Source organism: Bactrocera neohumeralis, chromosome 4, assembly GCF_024586455.1.
Source record: "Bactrocera neohumeralis isolate Rockhampton chromosome 4, APGP_CSIRO_Bneo_wtdbg2-racon-allhic-juicebox.fasta_v2, whole genome shotgun sequence".
NCBI classification, from domain to species: domain Eukaryota; kingdom Metazoa; phylum Arthropoda; class Insecta; order Diptera; family Tephritidae; genus Bactrocera; species Bactrocera neohumeralis.
Window position 1 is genome coordinate 41,928,764 of NC_065921.1, and position 24,252 is coordinate 41,953,015.

At 34.9% G+C, this 24,252-nt stretch overlaps 1 protein-coding gene across 4 annotated transcripts in view; it reads right to left on the minus strand.

Moving 5' to 3' along the window:
- Positions 1–432: 432 nt before the first annotated feature.
- LOC126756505 (DENN domain-containing protein 1A) overlaps positions 433–24,252 on the minus strand; it is a 41,134-nt gene continuing 17,314 nt past the window's right edge. The window contains exons 7-10 of one of the 4 annotated variants that reach the window (XM_050469604.1): positions 13,743–13,775; positions 12,873–13,445; positions 6,892–7,881; positions 433–4,149 (exon numbers count right to left, since the gene is read on the minus strand). In XM_050469604.1, the coding sequence (XP_050325561.1) occupies positions 3,493–4,149; positions 6,892–7,881; positions 12,873–13,445; positions 13,743–13,775 (2,253 nt within the window). In that variant the 3' untranslated portion in view covers positions 433–3,492. Of the gene's footprint in view, positions 4,150–6,891; positions 7,882–12,872; positions 13,446–13,742; positions 13,776–18,799; positions 18,980–24,252 lie in introns of those variants that run through there. The other 3 variants (XM_050469605.1, XM_050469606.1, XR_007666590.1) reach the window with 3 other exon arrangements.

Here is a 24,252-nt window from a genome sequence, read left to right on the forward strand (position 1 = left end):
CCGCTTACGCGATTATAGCCGAGTTAACAACAGCGCGCCAGTCGAAATTCCAATTGGAAATTCAAAGCGAAGCCAGGTCCTTCTCCACCTGATCTTTCCAACGGAGTGGAGATCTTCCTCTTCCTCTGCTTCCCCTGGCGGGTATTGCATCGAATATTTTCAGAGCTGGAGTGTTTTCATCCATCCTATCATATCAGAAAACATCCGTTTGAAGGCGAGCTAAAGTGAGTGAGTGGCTTCGCTTGGAATATCCAATTAGCGCCTCAAAAATTTAACCAACAAATTTGTGACAAGTTTTTTCATGGAGACTGCTTTATTTGGTTCACACTGCAGAATACAAAGCGAGTTCTATATAAAATATTTCAAGTGAAAGTTTCAAATTTTTAATTTAATTCAAACACTGCTCCCATATAATTCACAAAACGCATAAAATACCTAATTATCTGTTGTTTTATTGATTTATCTTAAATGAAAATATTTTAGTTAACATTATTTACATTAAATATATTTACAATAATTACGAACAGCATTTGTAAGCTTAAAAACGCATATATGTATTTAAATTATGCAACTTATTAGTGATTAATGTTTTAAATTAAATTCAAACGCTGCTTAGTATTAAAATTCATTGAGTACACGGAATCTTTATGCGCCATTAAAAGCTTATGAGTAGCTAGTTTTATATAATATTTCTGCAGTACTTACATATATTGTATGTATGTAGTTGTTGCGCTGCTAAAACTCTTCACATACACGCCCAAATATCCAAATCCTCTCCAATGCACAAAGGGTGTTTTTTGCACTTTTTATGTAGCACAAACATTGCATTTATAGGCTTCAATATCAGGTATATATAATATTTGTATGTATGTATTTCGCTTTTAAAAATACTACAATTTTCTAATTCTTTTGTTTTTATTTTCTTGAAATAGTTTTTCAATGTGTCTTTTGTTTATAGTCTTTTCAAGTATTTCGTTCACATTTTATGTTTTGTTTTTCAAATTTAAGACAAAATGCAAAAATTACAACAAATTACAGCTTGGGCTTCGCTCGTCGTTTAGTAAATGCATACATAATATATTTACAATTAAATACAGACTACATATATTGATTATAAGTTTCAAATTGTTGTGGAGACTTTTGTGTGATTAATGTGAAACTGCAAATCATGCTGTTCTTCTTTTCAATATTTTGGATAATTTATATATTTTTATGTGTATGTTATATTTTAGTTAGCAAGTCAGTTGTGTGATTTATTTCGATTTTGCTTTATATGTATTATTTCTAATATACGGGTTAATGTTGAAGAAAAATGTAATTTTGAATTTTTTTGGATGCAAATTTTTTAGTCTTTGTAAATATTTGTATATTAAATCATAAAATATATATTTTTCTAATTTCGATTTGATTAATTTTGTCGGAAAAGAAATGAATTGAGGTTCTCAATTTTATAAAAAAAAATTTAGATGTGTTGGTCAGATACTGGACGAAAGTACTTTTTTATTTGATTTATAAAAGATTAGATTTTTTTTAGCAGCCTTGAAGTGGAATTCAAAATATATTTGATATATAACTTTGAGAAAAAATCTTTTGACCGATTCACATTAAACTTTACTCGCTGTGCTTGACAATTTATACTTTAACAACAAAGCGAAGAAGGCAAAGGGTATGTCAAAATGAATGCTTTGCTTTCCATGCTACTCGTTAATAAAAATGGCGAGTATTGCTTGGCAATGCGTAAAGGATGAGAGTTGCGCAATATTTTGATTCGCTTTGCTGTGTTTCTCATAATAATACTCATACAAAAGCATACATTAAACTTTTCTGTCAAATCAAATTGAAGCAAAAGTTCTGTGCGAATAAGCCAAGTCTTTAAATTTTTTTTTTACATCCCTACAAAAGTCATACTAAAAGCCATAAGACATTGCAAGCTATTAAAATTCGTTTGATGGCACTGATGGAATTGATAACTTTATAAGCCGATTGCTAAAATATCATAATCATAGAAGCTTTACCAGAAGTCTCCCAGTTAATTAAAGGGTGATAAATTAACTTTTCTGGCGAATTTCTGAAGCCAGCGAAGCAAAAGTGGTATGTGAATATGGAGTTAAGGTCAAAATTTACTAAAAGCTGAATGAATGAATTGAATGCTATTAAAATTCGCTAGATAGAACTGCTGAAGTTGATAACTTTATAAGCCGATTCTTTAAATCTCACATTGAAAAATTTGTCAATTTGCTCTTACAGAAATCAAAGAAGCTTTAACAGAAGTCTCTCAGTTAATTAAGGGGTGATATACATACGTAAACGATAGTTGATCATCAACAAGATGCTAGGGCGAACAATAACTTCAAATAAAAATCGAAAAAATAATAATTTAAGTTGGAAGTTAAGAAATAAACGTAAATTTTATGAGCGTTATAAAAATAAGAATGCTTTGAAAGGAAAACTAATATTAATAATTTATAAAACTTATTTGGAATATATATGTAAATACATATATCAAAGGAAGTATGGATTTTAAATTGTTTAGTAGCCAGCAAATCATTCATTTTAGATCAATTGAAAGTTAAGATACCGAATATTATACAGATTTTTAACAAGATTTGACATATTTTTATTTATTCGATATTTTGAGCATGTATTTTTTTTAATATGGACGAACTTGTAATATCTGCTTATATGAGTATATGTATATCGTCACCTAAAATGCAAAATAACCTAACATCACTTTTCATAAGTTTGCAGGCGAAGGAAACCTAATGTAATAGAATTGGTATTTTTATTGTTGTTGTAACAACATAAAAATCGGCTTGACTTAATGCTGGTTCAGATAGAATTACATATCGTTTCATTTTCGAAGACTCTGACATATATGAGTTGGCTGCTGCTGCACAATTCGACGTTATAACAACCTAAATAAGCATATTTATTAGCTTTTTTTTTTTAATAAATATTAGTCTTAAAAATGTTTTATTCTGCGCCATTTGCTCATACAAATGTATATTATTTTCGTATTTTGTTGTTGTTGCTATTGTGTTTTGCCAATCATCACAGCGCTTTTATATCTAAATATATACATACATATGCCTTATGCAGACGCACATTTACAGTTATTACAAAATATATATCGTTTTATGTATATGTAAATTTATGTACATATGTATATGCACATCACTAATATTACAAAATATTCTATTTATGCGCTTGGCATTTCCATTTTCGACAAAACTGCAGACATACATACACTATTTAAATACATATACATATATATATATATAATTACACTAATGTGATCCCACATCAATATCTTATAAAGCAATAAACTGGTATGTACACGAATGCATAGTTTTGTTGTTGTTTTTGATTTTTTTTACATTTAAATTTACCGTAATTATTAAATATAGTAGAAACATACTTTAACTGCTAACATACACCACGAATAAAGAGCTCGTAACTTCGCCGCCACACGACAGCAGCCGCCGCCCCCGCTCAATCGAATGTGGTCCAATTGTGCATGCCACCGCCGGCGAGGGCAGCCGTGTTGGCGCCTCCACTACTACTACTGCTGCTGCTGCTCTTTACATTTGCCATAGTTGTTGCTGTTGTTGTTAGTGTGTGTGGCGCGGTTGTCAACGTGAACTGATCCAGGCCATACTTGCGCAACAGCTCGAAGTCCTCGTCTGGTGCTGGCATTGGTGGCGGTTTGCTGGTGGGCAAAGGTGGTGGCTTCATTGTGGGCGCCTTCAATTGAGCCGAGGTCAGCGCACGTGTTTGTGGTTGTGCGCGCATATGTGGCGATCGTAGATGCTGCGGCGTGTGATACGAATATAGCGGATTGCTTACGGTGCTAACAGATGTGTTGCCCAAGATGTTGGTTTTGTTGTTAGTATTGGCAGGCAATGTGGTGGACTTTAAGCCATTCGTTTTTGCATTATTCACCGTTACATTGCCATTGCGCAGCGGCAGCGGGCGTGCATTCTGATTTAGTGGATCGAAATCTTCCAAATCGAAGCTGGTGTTGTTGCTGTCGTCTAGTGATATCAGATCGTTCATCGTGTCCTCTTGCGAAGACGTTGACGAGGCCGCAGCTGATTTGAGTGAATATTCGGGCACTGGCAAATGTTGTGGCTGAAGTGAGCGCAGCGACTGCGGGGTGATAGAAAAATGTTAATTATATTTGAGCTGTACACTTGGTATTTCAAGTGGAAGAGAGTAAATAGCGTCATTTAACAGTTTTTATACACAGGCAAAAAAGCGTAATTAAGGTAAGAAAGAGTTCGATTAGCAAGCAAATTTTAAATGTTTTTTTGTTTTTTTTTAGACAAGGAACAGTGTTAATGATAAGCGATAGACAATAACTGTTATTGTTTGTTTTGAACTGCGTTTGTTTGTTAAAAAATTATCAAACGGTAGTTAAATTTAAATAAAAATTTCGTTTAAACCGAACTATAATATTTTTTTTTTGATTTATCAGATTCTATAGCAGTTATACTCTATAGTGGTCCGATCTGAACAATAAGTTCGGAGTTTGTAGTGATGCCTTAGATAGCAATGCATGCCGAATTTCGTGAAGATATCTTAACAAATAAAAGAGTCTTCTATGCAAGCACTGCATCGGTTTGATTGGACAGTTTGTAGGGCAGCTATATGCTTAAGTGGTCCCATATTGGCGGTTGCGACCAATTTTTGAGTATGAAAATCAGGATCATAATCGGTTTCGCATCAAGCGGTCAATGAGCCCAAAACGAGATGGGCACCGATCCAGATTTTCATACTTAGAAAATCTCTGTTTAGTGTGCGATTGCCGAGGAAAAGAAAGTTTGTTTGCAGCAGCTGCTTAAGTCGGTACAATGGATATAAATATCGAACAATGAATTTGTCTCAAATTTTGCATTTCTAACTAAATTTCGTGTGCGAATGTTGGAAAAGGCTTACGGTGATTCTGCTTTATCAAAAACACAAACCTACAAGTGGTACAAAGTCTTAAAGACGGTCTTCAACTGATGAAAATATTAAAAATGTGAAGGATATGGTGCGTAAAAATCGTCAGGCAAGTGTTGGAGAGATGGCAAGAGACATCTCGACATCTCGCGAGAGTCCGTTCGAATGATTTTGGTGCATATTTTCTGTATGAAATGCGTTCCTGCTCGACTCGTCCCGAAAAAGGTGATTTTTTTTCTAAAATAGTACGATTGTGATCGAATTTAAAGCCAAAAACCAGATTTGGCTCCGTGTGATTTTTCTTGTTACTCAAACTGAGATTTCCGCTTCGTGGAACCCGTTTTCAATCGATCGAAAAGATAAAGCAAAATTCGCTGAAGGAGCTGAAGGCCATCCCAAAAAATGCTTATAAAAAGTGTTTCGAAGACTGGAGAAATCATTGGCATTAGTTTATTACATCTGGTGGGGATTACTTTGAAGGCGACAAAATAAATTTTTTGCGCTTTATTTACAATTTCTGTGTACTCTTTTGTCACAATGTATGAGAAAATGTATCATATAATTTGAAGTCGCGTAAATAATCTGAAAAAATTTATCAAAAACACAAACCTACAAGATGGAGCATACAAAGTCTTAAAAGACAACACCAGGAGAAGAAGAACGAGATTCCCCAATCGATGACGATGGAGCAGACGTTCCATTACCCGACCATGAAGAAGTTCGTTCCCGCCTCAAAAACAACAAAGAGCGACGGACTACCGACCTCTTCAAACACGAAAACTATTAAAAAAGTGGACGAGGATAATGGTGCGTAAAAATCGTCAGGCTGCGCCAACTACCGTGTTAGGAGATCGATATAAGGTTCTATCGAGCGTAGTGTGAAAGATTAAAGCCCATCAACAAACTGATTGGACCTTATCAGTCTTCGCGGAAAATCCGTTTCAATGAAATTTGGAAAAGACCCGTGACACACACCACCTTTTGTCGATTTCAAAGCTGCTTTCGACAGCACGAAAAGGAGCTGCCTTTATGCCGCGATGTCTGAATTTGGTATCCCCGCAAAACTAATACGGCTGTGTAAACGCAAACACGAAAAGCTCCGTCAGGATCGAAGGACCTCTCCGAGCCGTTCCATTCAAACGAGGTTTCAGACAAGGCGATTTTTTCTTGTTCGAGCAAACAGAGAAACCATCTTCTATAAGAGTGTACCGCTTGGCGTATGGAACCCGTTTTCAATCGATCGAAGAGATAAAGCAAAATTCGCTGAAGGAGCTGAAAGCCATCTCAAAAAATGCTTATAAAAAGTGTTTCAAGGACTGGAGAAATCATTGGCATAAGTTTATTACATCTGGTGGGGATTACTTTGACGTTACGGCGACAAAATAAATTTTTATGCCTTTATTTACAAATTCGTGTAACGATGAGCTGTCACAATGTATGAGAAAATGATCATATAATTTGAATGTCGCTCAGAAATATTCGAAAAAATAACAACATCTAGGAATTAGTTACTAGTAGGTTAATTATAACCTAAAAAAATATTGCACTAAATAAATAAACCTTCTCGCAGTTCAAAACAAACACAATAAAATTAAACTTTAACACAAATGAGTGATACTCAAGCATTGGAATTAATTGTTGATCACATATTATATAGTAAAAGAGTATGGAGTCAAAATGTTAATAAAATTAAAAGAACAAGCATAGTAGATTTAAATGGCGGTAAGTGGAGAGGGGATATGGGAGGCAGGAAATGGCATGTTATGCAATCCAAAAACCCGGTAGTTAGATGGAGATGAACGCAGTTAATGTCTGAAAGCGGCATTTCGCACTGCACTGCAGGGCCACACTACAACACTTGAATACGTTTGAAGGTACGGTACAAATGCAGGTTGGTAGCATAGGCGGACAATTATTTGTTGATTGCTGGGGCATGCCCCGCGGTACCTCTTTTTTCTGCCGTGGCGCCGGCACTGGTGTGGTCTCAGTCGATGCCGTCGTCGATGCCGCCGTTGTTGTCGTACGCGTTGAGTCATCGTCACATGAGCGCGCCTGATGAAAGAACGATGACGATGCAGCCGACACAAATGAGCCGCCACTTGAGTCAAACGATGACGATGACACCGAGGCATTGGAGGCATTCGATGACGAAGAATGGCGCAGCGCATCGTGTTGCAATAAAGTGCGGTCCGCATAGTCTTGCCAGCAATTGTGCTCCAAACGTTGTAAGCCCGCGTGCACGGCAGCAGCGGCCATGGCGATTGCATTACTACCGCTCCCACCCGTAATTATGCCACCGCTCGACGGCGCCAGCGCCGGTGTCGCGCGTGTCGAAATGAAGGCGCTCTCCGCGCCGGAGCCAGCATTGTCGCCTGTGCCTTGACGACGCGGGGGTATGGGTGGCGATTGCATGTCTGGTGGATTGTCGTATATGGAATCGGTTGTCACGATTTTGTTGGGTGTCGATGTGCGCGTTGCGGTTTGTGGCATCGCCGCTGCTGCGACATGCAACGGCGCCTTCTCTTCGTCTTTTGCTGGTGGCTGGGGCACCGGCGGTGGTTTCGTGTCGACATATGGATGTAATGTGAGCGCTGTCAGTTGGCGTCGCACATGCGGATGATTATAGTATGATACAGTTGCGTTGGCAGTTGTGCCCAGAGTTGGGCCAGCGCTTAATGTTTGCAGCAGATGTGCGGCTGGTGGCGGTGGGCGCGCTGGTGGTGGACCACCGGTGCGTGTGGCTGTGAGCCTTTGATGGTATTGATATTGTTGTTGTTGCTGCTGTTGCTGTTGTTGACTTTGCGCTCGCTGGTGGTCATGCTGATGGTTGTTGCTCGTTAACTGACTGTGCTGATAATGATGGTTGTGTTGATGATTGTAGTGATGCTGTGGATGAGTTTGGTGAGTGGTTGAGTCTAGACTGATGCTGGGCTTAAGCTATAAACGCGTATTTTTGTTTTTGTTTTTGGAAGCCAAAATATTTGTTTTTTTTTTGTTTTGTTTGTACATTTGTTGGTTGATGGTGAGCATTTGTGGTGTCATTGATTATTCAAAACAAAGCGCAGCAACAAATATTGGTAGTTGTGGTGGTGGTAGTAGGGAGATGTGGTGTCGATAGTGGTTTAATGGCAAATTGCCGTTGCGATTGCGTTTTAATTTTGTTTGTTGGCAGGGTTGATTTTATGAGCAAAACAACAACAACATAGAGCATGTGCAACAGAAATGCGAGTACATAAAAATATATAAAAAATGTAAAGAAAAAGAACAAAACAAAACCGATAAGAACGCAATGTAACGAGAACAATGAACTTACAAAAGCACACACACATATTAACGCACATACATAAATAAATATATTTTAATTTAACAAATATTTATATATAATATAAAGACTACATACATATATATAGTTATATATGTATATTGTGTATACATAACAACAATGCAGACATTTAACAATTGCATTCAAACTCGGAACGTCAGGCAGGCGTGCGGGAGAGCTTTCAGTGGGATCTAGTTACAGTTACGTTTATAACAACACAAGCGTTATATGTATGTATTATATGTACATTCTTCCATAAGAATTTGAATTATGTTTCCTTTTATTCTACACATACATACATACATATGTACATATGTACTCGTATTTACTATGTACATACTCGTATATTATATGGCTATTAATGAGTGGCTATTTTTTTGCTTAAGGGGTTAGGCCAGTCTAAAATTATAAAAAATATTATTTGGTTGGCAGAAATGTGATAAAATATTTTCCCTAATTTCTTGCAGTTTGCTGCATTGTCGAAACGTTCAGGTCGGTAAATTTCGAAATGTGTACAAGAGGATTTTTCAAAATTCAAATTATTTTCGGAGATATAGGCATTTTTCTGACCCGGCATCCAAACTACCCACGATTTCTCAGGTTCTACTGGACCGATTTACTTGAAATTTTTATAGAGTCTTCTTTATAGGCTTGTCTACGGTTGGAACTAGCCCCATCCCCAAATTTTAATTTTTATTATTTTTAAAAATTCGAAATAGTCAGAAAAAGTGATCCAAAAAAACTTTTTTTTTCAGGCAGTCGCTATTTTGTGAAAAAAAAATTTCCCCTCTTTTCCGTAGTTCCGGCCATCGCGACATTATTCTAGATTAATATTCTTTTTTTTTGGTTTCAGGTAACTAGGAGGGTTGAAATCATGGGTATGGTCACGTGGAAATTTTTAGAGGAACCCCACTTCGTCAGCTCATAATTTTTGAAATTTTTTACTTTTTTTAGTTTTTAATTTTTTTCTGTACTCTTCTAAAATTAACAAATAACTAATATAAAAATGGATAGTAAAAATATTAATTGCCTTTTTTTTACTGAAATTCATGCTTCTTGACCAGAATACCCCCTTAAATGTATATATATTTAAGAATACACACAATTCATATCGTTCATATTCAATTTCAATTTCATATCGTTCCGGTGAATATTCTCGAAGTTACACGCAAATTTGAAAAGCCGTTTCAGAGTGCTTGGAAGTACAAGGCGCATCGTAAAAACCGGTGACCAACAGTACTCGAAAACGTCTAAACCGTTTCTCAAATTTTAACACGAGCTTCTTAAATATATTTTTTAGTAATTAATCGAAGATTTTTTCTCACCGACAAATATTTTTTTATAAACAATTTAAGGCCGACACGCCGATTCTTTTTAGAAACCTCCGTTTTGTTAAAAAATTTGCTTACTCCTTCGATTAATTATCAGATTTAACATTACTTTAACGAAATTTTTAATTTCAGAGGCTCCGGTTCAGAGATATAGTGGTCACCGTAAAACGTCTTTTTGAGAGGAGCTCCCGGAGATCAGCTGTAGTTCCTTTCCTAATAAATATTGTTACGAATACTAAGTCTTAAAATAAAGTTAAAAGATACCATAATATGTGTAAAAATTTTTTGATCAACAAATTTAGTTTTTCAGAAAAAAATCTGGAAAATTCGTCGCCTTTACAAAAATGTGATACGACCAGATTGTCCCAGTAAACGTCATTTTGTTTCAAAATGTTGATATAAATGATAAATGTTAATATAAATGATAAATGTTAATATAAATATAAATATCTTTATACACTACCAGAATAATAAAAAAATTTAGGCTGTTTTGAGGGTTCCACGTAGGATGCCTTTCAATTTTCGGGATTTGCCAACTCTAGGGTTGCAATCTGGAAGTTCACAACTTTATATTAGATTTTGACATTCTTCAGAACGTTTTTACATACGAGCGCTATTTGTGTTGTTTACAGTAACTTAAATATTCGTCTCCGTTAAAAAATGGAATTGAATCACAAACCTTTGCGCGCGATTATTTTCTATAACATTCGACGTATATTATCTTAGAAACAGTGCATCGAGGAACCTAATTTAATTTTTGTCGATGAAGCTCCATCAAGGACCAGTGTTTATCGATAGTATGGTGAATCTAATCGAGGTCATATATTACTCTAAGACGAATTTTGTGAAGGTCGTCCAAAATCAGTTGTTGTTACGGAAACTATTGATGTTGTGCATAAACTGATATTAGAAGATCGTCCTGAGATCTATCGTGAGATTGAGACAGTTATAGGCGTTAGTAAGACCAGCATACTTTCTACATTGCATGAACATTTCATTACGGTGGATGCCACATAATTTGTCAATCGCTCAAAAAACGGCGCGTGTAGATTGGTGGTGAGAAATATTAAAAAAAAAAAAAATACGAAAGCAGTGCTTCAAAACACGTGTTTGACATTGTGCTAGGTGATAAAGGTTTTTGATGAGTCACCCACCGTATAGTCCTGACTTGGCACCGAATAACTTCCTGTTACTTCCGTGTGTAAAAAATAAAGTAAGTGGTCAACGGTTGTCGGCACCTGAAGAGGCGGTAGATGCGTTTGGGAGATACCTCCACAGTATGTACTTCGACAATTGGTTCAAACGCATACAAAAGTTTATAACGGGTGATCCAAGGAGAGGTACTTTTTTCAGTAGCTGTCATGTTATTTTTGTTCAGTATTCTTTGGTATGTCCTCACGGAAAGACTTAAGATTTAAGGGGCTATACCAGTGTGACACTTTAAAAAAAATTTGTTTTTGTTTTTTTTTCGATAGTTTATATTCCCAAAAATATCCTGTTAAATCGGCAAGTTCGTATCTTGAATAGTTTTTTGATGGCAGCGTTCTAAAGAGCGACCGCTCGCAGGTATAATCATATATGAGTGAAACTTTAAAAGCGTTTTTCTCGAAACGACATTTTTCAAAATTGCTGACATCATAACTCAACGAGAAATCGACCGATCGTCTTCGAATTAAAACTATACAATGACCTACGATCTTTTTGATTGGTTGAAAATTGTCAATTTTGCATTAAAAAAACAATTTTTTACCCGAAAAAAAAAACATTTTTTTTTTTAATTACGCCATTTTGTTAATTTTTGATAATTTTCAAAGATCGTTGGTCATTGAAAAGGAAATATCTTTAAGTTTAATAAACTTATTGAATTTTTTTGTTTCAGCTACTCATTCGGCCGGAATCATGTCAGCAGTTGGGGCACTTTTTTTGGCACCTCCGCAGACAGCACATAACTCCGTTATTTTTCAACATTTTTGTAAAAAAAAAATCTTAAAATATAGCTGACCTTATTACGTTCAAGGAAGTTCCAAATATTCTATCGCGTACTTTCTCTTAAAAAAATTCACGAAAATCGACTATTTTTTCATGCGTCACACTGGTATAGCCCCATAAGGCGTTTACAAATTGTTCAGCTTTATTACGAAAATTCACGTTCTGTAAAGAATTTGTGTTGGATATATGGATATTTCGCTACAGTATCTCAATTTCTTATATAACTAATGTAATAATTGGGTAAATGTTCATATACGGATATAAGTATTTATCGACAAATATAGTATTGAGTCCACAGACTAGTGCAGATATAAATCAATTGTATTTCCAATAGAGAGAACCATGAATTAATATCTAACTCGATTAGTTTTATGTATTACAAACAACTGTATAGCTATATGCTAGGTGCAACTTGTTACGAGAGTATAAAAAATACATCGAAGACCGAAGTAGATTACTTCGACTTGCATTATCACTGTGAGAATCAGATATTGCTACTGCTTCGTAACCTCTAATATAATGATACTAGTTTTCTTTACTTTCTTTTACGTTTTAGAGATGTGTGAGAAGTGGTCACATGGTTTTGTCTATGGAAAAGCGGGTGAAGTAGAGTGCTTTGGATTAAGAGTTTTTACTTAAAATAAAACAACTTCATTCTCTGTTTCGTCAGAATATTTGGCATTCCAATGGGTTCCATACGAAAACAAGATTGTTAGAAATTCTACAGTAGTCTATCAGGTATAATAGGGGTTCAAAAACTAACTGATTCATCGAATCTACAAAGTTTATATATTGTAGAAGCCTTATACTAGATATTGTTATATATTTGCATGCCAAGCTGTGTATCAATCCATAAAAAATATAGGATGTGGAACATAAGCAATTTAGTGCGAGGGTATTCGTAATTCGTATTAGCCGTCCTCATGCTGGATGTACATTCGGGGTTTTCAGGGGATCCTGACCAAAAGTCTTAGAAGAATAAATTAGTGCTTAAGTAATAGCTATATTTTGTGCCTATTAAAAGCTCGCAATATAGAACAATATAGCCCCTGTCCCAATTTGAATCCTTTTTTTCTAAAAGATCTGTATTTTAATCTGAAAGAACTAAATATTTTGGCACCACCTGCCTGACACGCGCACACACACGCATACATAAACGTCAAAACAAACACGTACAACACTAACAACATAGAATCGACACTCACAAATGCAACAATTAATTATTTGCAGTAAATAAACGAAAAACATTGATTAACAATGGCAATATTCTTGAAGCAACTACTCACGCTACGATCCACGAGTGGTGGCTTAAACAACGGATGATTTTGCAGTTCTTGCGACAAGTTCATCTCCGACGAACAGAGCGAGCTTGCCGGGCTAATAGTAGGAGACGGAGCCAAATGAGCAGCAAGATGAGCAGTGCCATGCGTAACGCCCGCAAAACCGTTCGACTGTATGTGCGCACTCGAGCTGGACATCGCCAGAGGCGGGGCACGTCGCACAAACTGGCTGGAGCCATTCAAATCCTCCGGACAGGCGTATTGAAACGAGGCTGCCGTCGCTTGATTGCCACCCGTCACACTGGCGGCAGTCGTACGCTTATTGCTGAAGATCGGCGAACTCGGTGCCGAGTGATGCCCACCAATGGATTTGGTTTTGCCGTAACCGAAGCCTACACCAAACGCGCTGCCGCTGCTGCTGCCGCCGCCGATGCTATTACCGTCAATGCGATCGTGCTGCGAATTCGATGTGAGATGCGAACGAAAGTGTGTCTGCGAGCTGTTCGGTGGTGTGATGTCGCGTAATTTCGATTTAAAGTCTTTGTAGGCGCTCTTGACGCCGCGTGAGCCCTCCTTGACCTGCGCAGAAAAGTAAAAGGGCGAGAAAGAGTTGTGGTGTGATCAATTAGCCATTATTAGAGCGATGGAGGTTAAGTAATACAGTCTACGGTTATGTTATAAGCATACTTTCGGGCGTAAGGTAAGCAATATTAGCGTTTACGGAATTTTAGTTACAACAAAACAAACAAAAATGAACATAACGAATAGCAAATGTTAATTTGTAAATACAATACAGTAAACACTAGTATATAAAGTACATCAATTAAAGTAAATTAATTAGTTAACTAGTTACTTGTACATATATATGCCACTCACCGATTTGACAGCAGACTTTACGGCTGGATTTGTCTGCGTTTCAACGTAAAGATGCGCATACGGTGAGGAAACAAGCCAAAAGAAATTTTCACAATGCGTTAATAGTGTTGTTGTTTAAAAAAGGAATTTGCAATAAGCATTATTTCAAAACAAATGCATTTTATATTTTATTTTTTTATTATTTAATTGAATGCAGAAATGAACGTCGAAGCGCAGCAACGTATCGCCAGTCGTCGTCAGAGTGTTGTGACAGCGAGTAGCCGTGTGGTAGAGCATTGGCAGTGGCAGTAGCGGTTGATGATTGGCGTGTGGTAGCGATAAACAGTTTAAAAATTTGATTTTTGCGATTTTGATTATGATAGTAAATTTGTTTGGGGGAAATGCGCGTTCAAAATAATCGACGATTTTAATATGAAAAATACGAAAAAAGAAAAGAGATAGACAAGTAATGTTACTGCTAGTAGAACTATGTTTGCGTGTATTGGTTTGATTGTATGTATGTATGTATATACAGAATTTTTTTTCAAAGCGGATTTAAGTTTTAGCCGCAAATGATGTAGATGAATTGTATATACTTGGAGAGCACATATATGTATGTATGTATGAGTGTAGGCATGAGTGTATATCTGTATCAATGAATGTGTGTCATGTTAATGGATGTTGATGCTATCGGTATAAATAGCTAGTATTATTATGGATACTTGAAAAAAAAATTCGGTTGAAAATGTATCTATTTTTTTAGTGCTATTGTTTTATTTATGAAAATTATTTCTTTTTGCGCATTATTGAAGTCATTACAAGCCATATCCCATTAAAAAATGTGGTTTGTGTAATTATTATGCTTATAATCACGCTTTCGAAGGTCAGGGCCATATATGGGTTAATTTTTAATTTACTACTAAATATTCTAAAATACAAATACAAGTTTTAATCATCAATACCAATTATTTACTAAAAACTTGGTTATATGAATTTAAAAAAATATTTATTACGAATATTTTGTTATACTACAAATACCAGATTTAAAGAACCAAGAGTGTATACTTGTATGTCCATTTTTATGCGCCATTCCCATTTTTAAGGGGTTAGATGGGTTTACGGGTTTCAAAAAATTTTTTATTTTTTTATTTTTATTGTTTTGTTAAATTCTACAACACTTCGAGAATATTGTTTTAAATTTTCAAGTTGATCCGAGTAATAGTTTCGGAGATACAGACTTGAGAACTTATGCGCTCGAGGCTAGCTAGGCTAAGTGCGCTGTCTTTAAACGCGTTTTTCTCGAAACTGCGTTTTCGAAGTCGGTTGGCAAGATTTCTCGAAAACTACTCATCAGATCTTCATGAAATTTTACACAGGTCTTTGAGATACAATTCTTAAAGACTTGGACGAAGAATTTTTTTCGATTGGAGAAAAAATTCGCGAAATTTTCATTTTTTTTGTAAAAATGTCGGCCAAAAACCCAATTTTCAGTTTATTCTTCTTTCGTCCAAGTTCTAAGTTAAGGTTTTAACTAAAACACGTGTTCCTTCACTTTAGATGATCCTGTAAGGAGTTATCCTGCCAACGCGGGCACACCTTTTTAGGGGTGAGGTCACCGGAAATGGCGTCGCAATGGCCGAGTTTAAAATATTTTTTTCCAAAAATGTCAGAATTTCTTTTTAATAGTGTAGGTTTGTAACAATAAAAAATTTTAATAAAACATTTCATTATTTATATGAGAAAAAATTGTTGAAAAAAGACTGTTTTTTTAACGGAGGAAACCCTTGTAACCCCTTAGAGCAAACAGCGTTTACAGCCATTTTTAGCGGTTCCTATCCATTTTAACAAATTGTTGAATGTTAAAATAGCACTAACAATAAGTAGTGTGGTAGAAATTTGCTTACGAAATCGCATTAGGGTGGTAGGTATGCCGATTTCATTTATGTGATAAAGCTACTTTTTTGCTTCTATCAACCAATCAAACTGTAACAATTATTCCCATACAAACATCAAAATTGTGAGGAAATCACTTTCACATTCAAGTACATATTAGATTTTATTCTTAAGCGGCAAGCAAAATAATATCCCGCTCAAAAAAAAACTTGTCTGAAGTTACTTAGTATTCCCACAAAGCTGTTAGCCAAAAAAAAAAATATTTTCTCGAAACTGCATTTTACAAATCGGGCGACGATGGTCGGTGACTAATTGCTTGAAATGTTTACTTTAACTTCACAGAAACACACAGCCTTCGGTGATAATTGTTTGCCCCGAGAAAGTGTTTTTGATAGGTGCAAATTATTAAAAGAAGGTCGAGAACGCGTTGACGATGAACCACGTCCAGGAAAGCTATCAACATCAACTGATGATCAACACGTTAGTAAAATAAAGGAATTGGTGCTTGAGAATCGACGATTAACAGTAAGAGGTCTTAATGGCATCGTTGGAATATCGGAAGAATCGGTGAAATTATTTCGAAAGATCATACGTACTTTACCAGCGAGTCTTATGCGTAATAAGATCCCGTTTCTTGTTTTGTTTTTGAAAAAACGAATTTGTGGAACCAACTTCGCCTGTTGAGACCCTCATAAAAAGGTGATTCCTAAGATTGGTCCAGTAGCCGCCACTTTGTGGCCAAATTTTCTATTAGGGTGGTAGGTAGAATGGTAGGCCAACGGGACTGAAATTTGCACTCCCTCACTCTATTTTCTCCTCTCTGAATCATCACGTGCTGGTTTGGCTAGTTCATCTGTTTCACAGTTAAAAAAGTCGAACAGCTGACATTGCTGGCAATTCCTTACAGGACAAGTCTGTTTTTTTATTTTTTTTTTAATAAGTTACAATACGTATTTATTTTGGCTTAAAGAGATATATAAGAAGTACTTCTCTTTATTCTCAGAATAAAATTTCAAAGCAAAACTTAACTTCATGTGCAGTGTTTTCTTTTCTTGTTCTAATTACCCTAAAGCGAAAAGGAGAAATTGCCGTTCTGGTGACAGTTGGGTCTTCGAGGCGGAATGGGCACCGATTTACATATAACCGGATGTAAAAGGTATATTTAAGAATTTTTTCATCCGAAATCTAACTTATATTTGCTATTTCTTGGCGTTCTAATGAAATCTCAGATTAGTACGAAACTAATATCGGAGAAATTCGCAGTTAACTCTCCCAGCCTCATAACAAAAAATTTTTGATATCAATTACAATTTCTTTCCGACTAATTTTTTTCATTTTTTTTTTTTTTCAAAAACATACTCTGCGACCCTTTATATATTATAAATATATAACCCACATTATGTCATGTCATACATATAATATTTTTGCAACAATTTACGCGGAGCTCAATGAGTCATGAGCGAGCTATGTCTGTCAAATGAAAATAATGAATTACAAGGTCTGTCGCAAAAGAAACAGAACTTTTTAAATATAATTGTTTTTGGTGACGCCACCTATTGGTGGGTATATGAAATAAAAAGTTTGATCTCTTGTTGACATTTCGTAAAAATTTTAAGACAATTGGATAACTACAATCGATGTTATCGATCAAAAAGTGACAGCAGCTTTTGGTCATCGGTCGTAAAATGCATTTTGAACAAAGAGCAAATATGAAATTTTGTTTTAATCTTAGGAAAACGTTTACTGAAACATTTCAAATCATGAAAAAAGTTTATGGCGATCAGTGCCTATCCCGTAGTAATGTGCATGAGTGGTTTAAGCGATTCCAAGAAGGTCGTGAGGACCTCTGTGACAATCAGAAGTCGGTCGTCTTCAGAAGTCAAAAATAAAGACAATGCTGATTTGTTTTTACGATTCTGAGGGTATTGAACACCGAGACTTCGTCCCACCTGGCCAAACGATTAATGCTGTGTTTCACCTTGGTGTTATGAAACGTCTTTTGTCACGCATTCGTCGTGCTCGAAACCAATACCGTGAGGCAGGGTCCTGGCGCCTGTTGCACGATAATGCGCCGTGTCATCGGTCGACGCTTGTCACTGATTTTTTGACAAAAAACTCCATATTAACCATTAATCACTCAGCCTACTCACCTGATCTGGCACCCTGTGATTTTTACCTATTTGGAAAACTTCATTTGCCCATGAAAGGTCACTGGTTTCAGGACATTTCAGCTATCCAAAAGGCGACGACCGATATTCTCAAGAGCATTCCGAAAAATGACCTTAAACACTCATTTGAAATGCTAATTGCCCGGGCTAAACGCTGTATCGAAGCACAAGGAAACTACTTTGAATAAAAAATATAACTTCTGAAAAATATTAATTTTTTGTTGTTTTTTTAACAGTCTTGTTTCTTTTGCAACAGACCTTGTATGTTGTTGTCACTACAAATCGCCCGACCTTTCGCGATGTACCCGATTTCTACTAGAATCACTCCGATCAAATGTATTTCTTCTTTGCCATCTTTAAAGCGTCGCCTTAAAAAATTATCATTTTAATTTGTGTCACTGCATTAGTGTGTGCAAATAATGAGGAAATCTGAGGAAGTGAAAAATCATAAAATACCAAGCATATAATACATAAATATGAATGTATGTATGTATGTATGTCAGTATATATAATACATAACTACAACGAATTGTGGGGTATTTATCTTTATCAGTGCTTGGCAGTTAACGTGTTCAGTTAAGTGCTAGAAATAAGACTTTATCACATTTTTTACGCCTTCGTTTTACGGTTTTTTTATTGCGTTAAATGCAGTGCTTTCTAAGCATGTAATACTCTAACTAATGGTGCTCTTACTAGAAATACACAAACTATGTATATATTAATAAAATTAAAATATTATTAAAAAAGTTATGAAATTAATAAATATTATTAAAAAAATGAAAGGTTAATAAATTATTATTAAAAAATTCTGTTAATAAAAAAAAATATTAAAAAACACATTATTGAAAAAATATTAAAGAAAAATAAAATTATTTTTAAATAATAACTACAAAAAAATCCACATTTTTTAGTTAAGCTAAAAATAAAACAAAAATATGATAAACACAAAATTTCGCTAAACTATTTTGTTAAGAAACAAATGAAAAAAGTTTTATATAAAAAGGAAAATTTACGAACTTTTAGAAGTGAGTGTATAGAGATTGTATTTGCATTTATAGCTGTACTGAGTGACGAGGAACTTTTCTTTCAATCATAATATTTGTTTTTGGATTTTTTTCTTTTCTTTTTTTTGCTTTTTGTATTTTAATGGGTAGGGAGATTATTTGTTTGCGAAAACTTCTGACATACCGCATTGTACTGTAAAAATAGATTAAATAAATTTTAAGAAAAAATAGTATATAATATATAAAAGAAAAATAGTTCTTAATTAGACAAACAACACAAAAGATATTTTTCTACCTACAATTGTCTCAAAATGTATGGAAATGCAAACATTTTGGATTTTCACTTTTTAATCTCGATTTTGGGATTAAAAATTGGTAAATTATCAATTTTTAAATTTTTCAATTTTTTTAATTTTAAATCTCAACATCTACGATTATTATTAAATTTTAATTTTTAAACCCGGATTTGGGATACAAAATTAAAAAACCAAAAAAATTTTGTTTCCAATTTTTTTTTTTTAGATTTTTAAGAATACAAAAAAAACAAGAAAAAACGTTAACTTCGGTTGCACCGAAGCTAAATACCCTTCACAGGTGCATTTATGTTAGTAACTATGTGTTCAGTTTGTATGGAAGCTATATGCTATAGTAATACGATCTGAACAATTTTTTCGGATATTACATTGTTAACTTAAGCAGTAATCTATGCCAAATTTCGTGAAGATACCACGTCAAATGTGAAAGTTTTCCATACAAGAACTTGATTCCGATCGTTCAGTTTGTATGGTAGCTATATGCTATAGTTTACCGATCTGAACAATTTCTTCGGAGATCACATTGTTGCCTTAGAAAATAATCTATACCAAATTTGGTGAATATATCTTGTCAAATGTGAAAGTTTTCCATACAAGCATTTGATTTCGATCGTTCAGTTTGTATGGCAGCTATATGCTATAGTTAACCGATATGAACAATTTCTTCGGAGATTACATTGTTGCCTTTGAAAATAATCTATACCAAATTTGGTGAATACATCTTGTTAAATGTGAAAGTTTTCCATACAAGCTCTTGATTCCGATCGTTCAGTTTGTATGGCAGTTATATGTTATAACCCTGGTCCGAATAACAATTAAATAACAATTTCGAGAAATTTAATAATATAATTCGGCCTATAACTATATTCTTGCGGTTTGTTGAGAGATGGTGTCACTTGATTAGTTGACCATTATTCCGAATATGCACGAGAAAGCGTCTTTTTAAGTAGTTTTGCTAGGAATTTTTCTGTATTATTTTAATATGAAGAAAGCCAACTTATTTTGTTGAAAGTTGGTAGCGAACGTAATCTAGCTGAGTGAATGGACCAAAAGCTGCTTACACGATTGAAAAGTGGTGATTTTAACTTAGAAGACGAAGAGAATGTTTTGGCGTTAAAAGAAATTTGGAAGCTGCAAACTTCACACGTTAAAGCCAGACAAAGTAAAGGCTCGCAATGTCATTAGGAGTCCCTTAGGCAGCCATTACAATACATTTAAAAGCAGCCGAATACATTCTAAAGCAAAGAAAATTGAATTGAAGTCAAGAGATTGGCGATGAAAAATGGATCCATTACAACAACCCTAAACGCAAAAAATCGAATGTGAAATCTGGCAATACACCCAAATCAAAGAATATCCATAACGCCAAGGTAATGCTCTGTATTTGGTTGGATCAGAAGGACGTGTTGAGTTATGAGCTTCTAAAACCGGGTGAAATCTTTAATGGGGAACAACAACTTATTAAATTTAGGCGTGGATTGATTGCCGAAAAACACCCCGAATTTGCGACCAAGCACGAAGCAAGAATGGTAGTAATCCATCAAGATAATAACGCTCGGTCTAATGCTGCAAGAACGGTCAAAAACTATTTGAAACAAGGTGGCTGGGAATTATTAAGCTTTCAAATTTTGATAAAAAAACCGCTCGAATATTGTTATAGATCTCATATATAAAATATATATGAATACTATATATACATAATGTGCTTCATTAAATATGTGTTAATGAAAATACAATTGATAATTATCAAATTAAATAATTAAAATAAAATTTAAACAAAAGTGAAATGTGTAATAATTAAATTTTATATATGAAGTATTTATTTATATAATAATTTGATAATACATACTTATACAAGGTGGGTTCCAAAGTAAACAGGACTTTAAAAAAACGGAACAAATGGTTCTTTCGGCAAAATCTATTTATTTTATTCAAAATAGCCTTCTTTTGCTTTAATACAGCTTTTTCGTCAGTCAATTTGTGCGGAACAAACCGTGCACACACCTTTCGTAATCCCAAATGTTCAATCAAAATGCGATAAATCGATGTTTTGGAGATGTTCAATTCCATTTCCAATTTCAATGATGATTTCGGCTGATTTTTGATGAATTCACGCACAGTTTCGATGGAATTTCCGGTGATCACGGATTTTGATTGGCCCACATGTTGATCGTCATTTATGTCGTCACGACCACTTTGAAAACGTTGAAACCACTCGTGCATTCTGCTACGGAATAGGCAATCATCGCCATAAACTTGTTTCATCAATTGAGACGTTTCGGTAAAAGTTTTACCTTTTAAAACAAAATTTTAAAACAAGAGTTAATGTTGGATCTTTGTTCGAAGCTCACTTTCGCACCGATGACGTAAACATACTGACACTTAAAACGCAATAACTTCACTTCCAATCGATGAAATGTCATGAAATTCTCACTGGACAATCGATGAAGATAGCAGCTTCTAACGCACCAGTCGACATATAGATGGCGCCACCAGGGGGCGCTGGATGCAAAAAGTCCTGTTTACTTTGGAACACACCTTGTATGTATGTATAAGTAATAAATTTTTCAACTTAGGATTAAGTGCTCTTTGGTGAAAATAAATTTTCAGCTTAAATAATTGAAATTACAAATATAGCAAAAACGTTTCATAGAAGATCTTGAATTTTTTGATTGTTCAGTTTGTAAGGCAGCCATATGCTATAGTGGTCCGATCTAACAAGTTTCTTTACATATTGTAGCGTTGCCTTGGACAATGATACATACTCAATTTCGTGAAGATATCTTGTGAAATAATAAAGTCTTTCATACAAAAATTTTATAGTTCAGCTTGTATGTATGTAGCTGCCATGCCATTGTTATAAGTAAATGAGTAGTTTCTAGGGGAGAGAAGGACGTGTGTAAAATTTCAGAGCGATATCTCAAAAACTTATTGTTTAGTTCGCATATATACAGACGAGCAAAGTTATGATCATTTATATATATATTTTATAGGGTCCTCGACGTTTCCTTCTGGGTGTTACAAACTTCGTGGTAAACTTAATATAAGGTGTAATCTAAGTTTAAATAGTGGTCATGAGATAGATGCCCGTTTTTTCGACGCATAACAAGCGTAACGGTGGATTCTAAGTATAGTTAAGGTATTATTCGATTACCTGTAGAAGGAGTCACAGGAATCTATTATGGCGAAATATTGAGCTGATTTAACGCCGAATTCCCGCCATAACAATACAACGTTTACAGCTCCGCCGCCTACACCCATTTTGTCGAATTAGACTACGAAGTAATGGCCTTTCAAAAACGTATTTGTCGGACAGGGGAATTAGAGGATCGCTGGGTCAAGTGTATTCCGGTAAAAGGAAACTATGTAGAAAAACAAATAGCGTTTTTTCAAAATTTTCAATTTTTCTTTGAAAACAAAATAATTTTTTGACCACCCTAGTACTAAAACTGCAAGGTGTGGAAAGTGAAATATTATCTCTCTAGGTGGGGCCATAGTGAAATTAAAAATAGGTAAGGTAAAACCCAATACGAGTATAGTTCATGCCCCAAAAATTATTAAATTTATCTGTCTGGGGCGAAATAAAGAAAAACAAGAAAAAGTTAACTTCGATTGCACCTTTAATACCCTTCACAAACAAAAAATATTCTTTACATAAAATAGATTGGTCAGTTTATATGGCAGCTGTATGCTATAATGGTCCGACAATTTCTTCGGATATTACACCGATGTCTTAAAGAACAACCCATGCCCAATTTCATGAAAATATCTGGTCAAATGAAAATACTTTCAATACAAGTACTTGATTCCGATCTTTCCATTTGTATGGCAGCCATATGTTATAGCTGTCCGATATCGGCTGTTCCGAAATATGAGAAGATATCTCAAAAACTGAGGGACTAGTTTGCGTATATACAGACAAATCGACTCAGCTCAGCTCAGAATCTCCAACGTTTCATTCTGGGTGTTACAAACTTTTTGGCAAACTTAGAGCCATATACACTGTTCACGGTATAAACATAAAATTAAATAATAAAATTAAATTAAATAATAAAATAAATGGCGATCCCTTTTTTGTACCATGCAAAATCTGCATTCAATTTCATCCGGTGTTGTTATACAGACATGTACGTGCACAGAGGTATTTCACCGAAATAATTATTTATCAGTTATGACAAGTGCGTGATATAGAATTTGAAAACAATTCTCCACCGCAGTTATCGTCTATTTTTTCATAGTTGAGTCAGAGATTAGTTGAGGCATGATGTATAAAATTCCTTTCGACGATAATTTTCAAAATAAATAGTTGTTCTTGACATTTGCCTATGTATACATGTATGTTCATTTTTATTATATGATAAGTAATTATTATTTACCTACATATACTATATTTATACTATTGCAATTCTACTCTATATTAAAAGATCAATAAGTTCAAAAACAAAAATTTAAAAATCAAGTTTACATAAATAGATCGAGTAATAAAAAAGGTCAGACTTCTTAATTGAGATTGTTTTTCTTCTTCCTCCAGATGGTATAATCAAATTTGACTCGTACTGGTCCATTTAAACTGCGTGCCCAAACCTAATCGATAAATTTTAATTTCCAAGAACATAAAATATTCTTGTTAAAATTTAACAACGAGTTGCTGCGACCACGGAATCTTTGAAAATGTTGCAGTTTTGTTTTGGGGAATTTACTTTATCACTAATAAAAGCATTTGAGTTGAACAAAGCATTCACAGAAGGAAGTCACTAAAACTTCCCACATATGAGTCGTTTATCGACCTCTGTTAATGACGATAACATCGAAAAAATTTAGAGAACGAGTCATTAAAAATCGTCGAGTTAGCATCAGATTGCAAAGGATCTCAGTATCTCTAATGGATCGACTCAGCACATTTCGGCTCATGTTTGGGTTATGAAACAAGTCAATGACAGCAAAAGACCTGAATCTTTTGCAAAAACGACACCGACTAGAGGACGCAAAAGAGATGCTTGGCACCGTAGTCGAGTATTCTTTATACATCGAACTCATCATTACTGGTGACGAGGCGTGCCTTTATATAAGTAAATATGACGTCAAAACTGTTTAACAAACCAGCGAATGGCGCTCCAAAAATGAGCCGAAACCAGAAAAACTGAAAGCCATT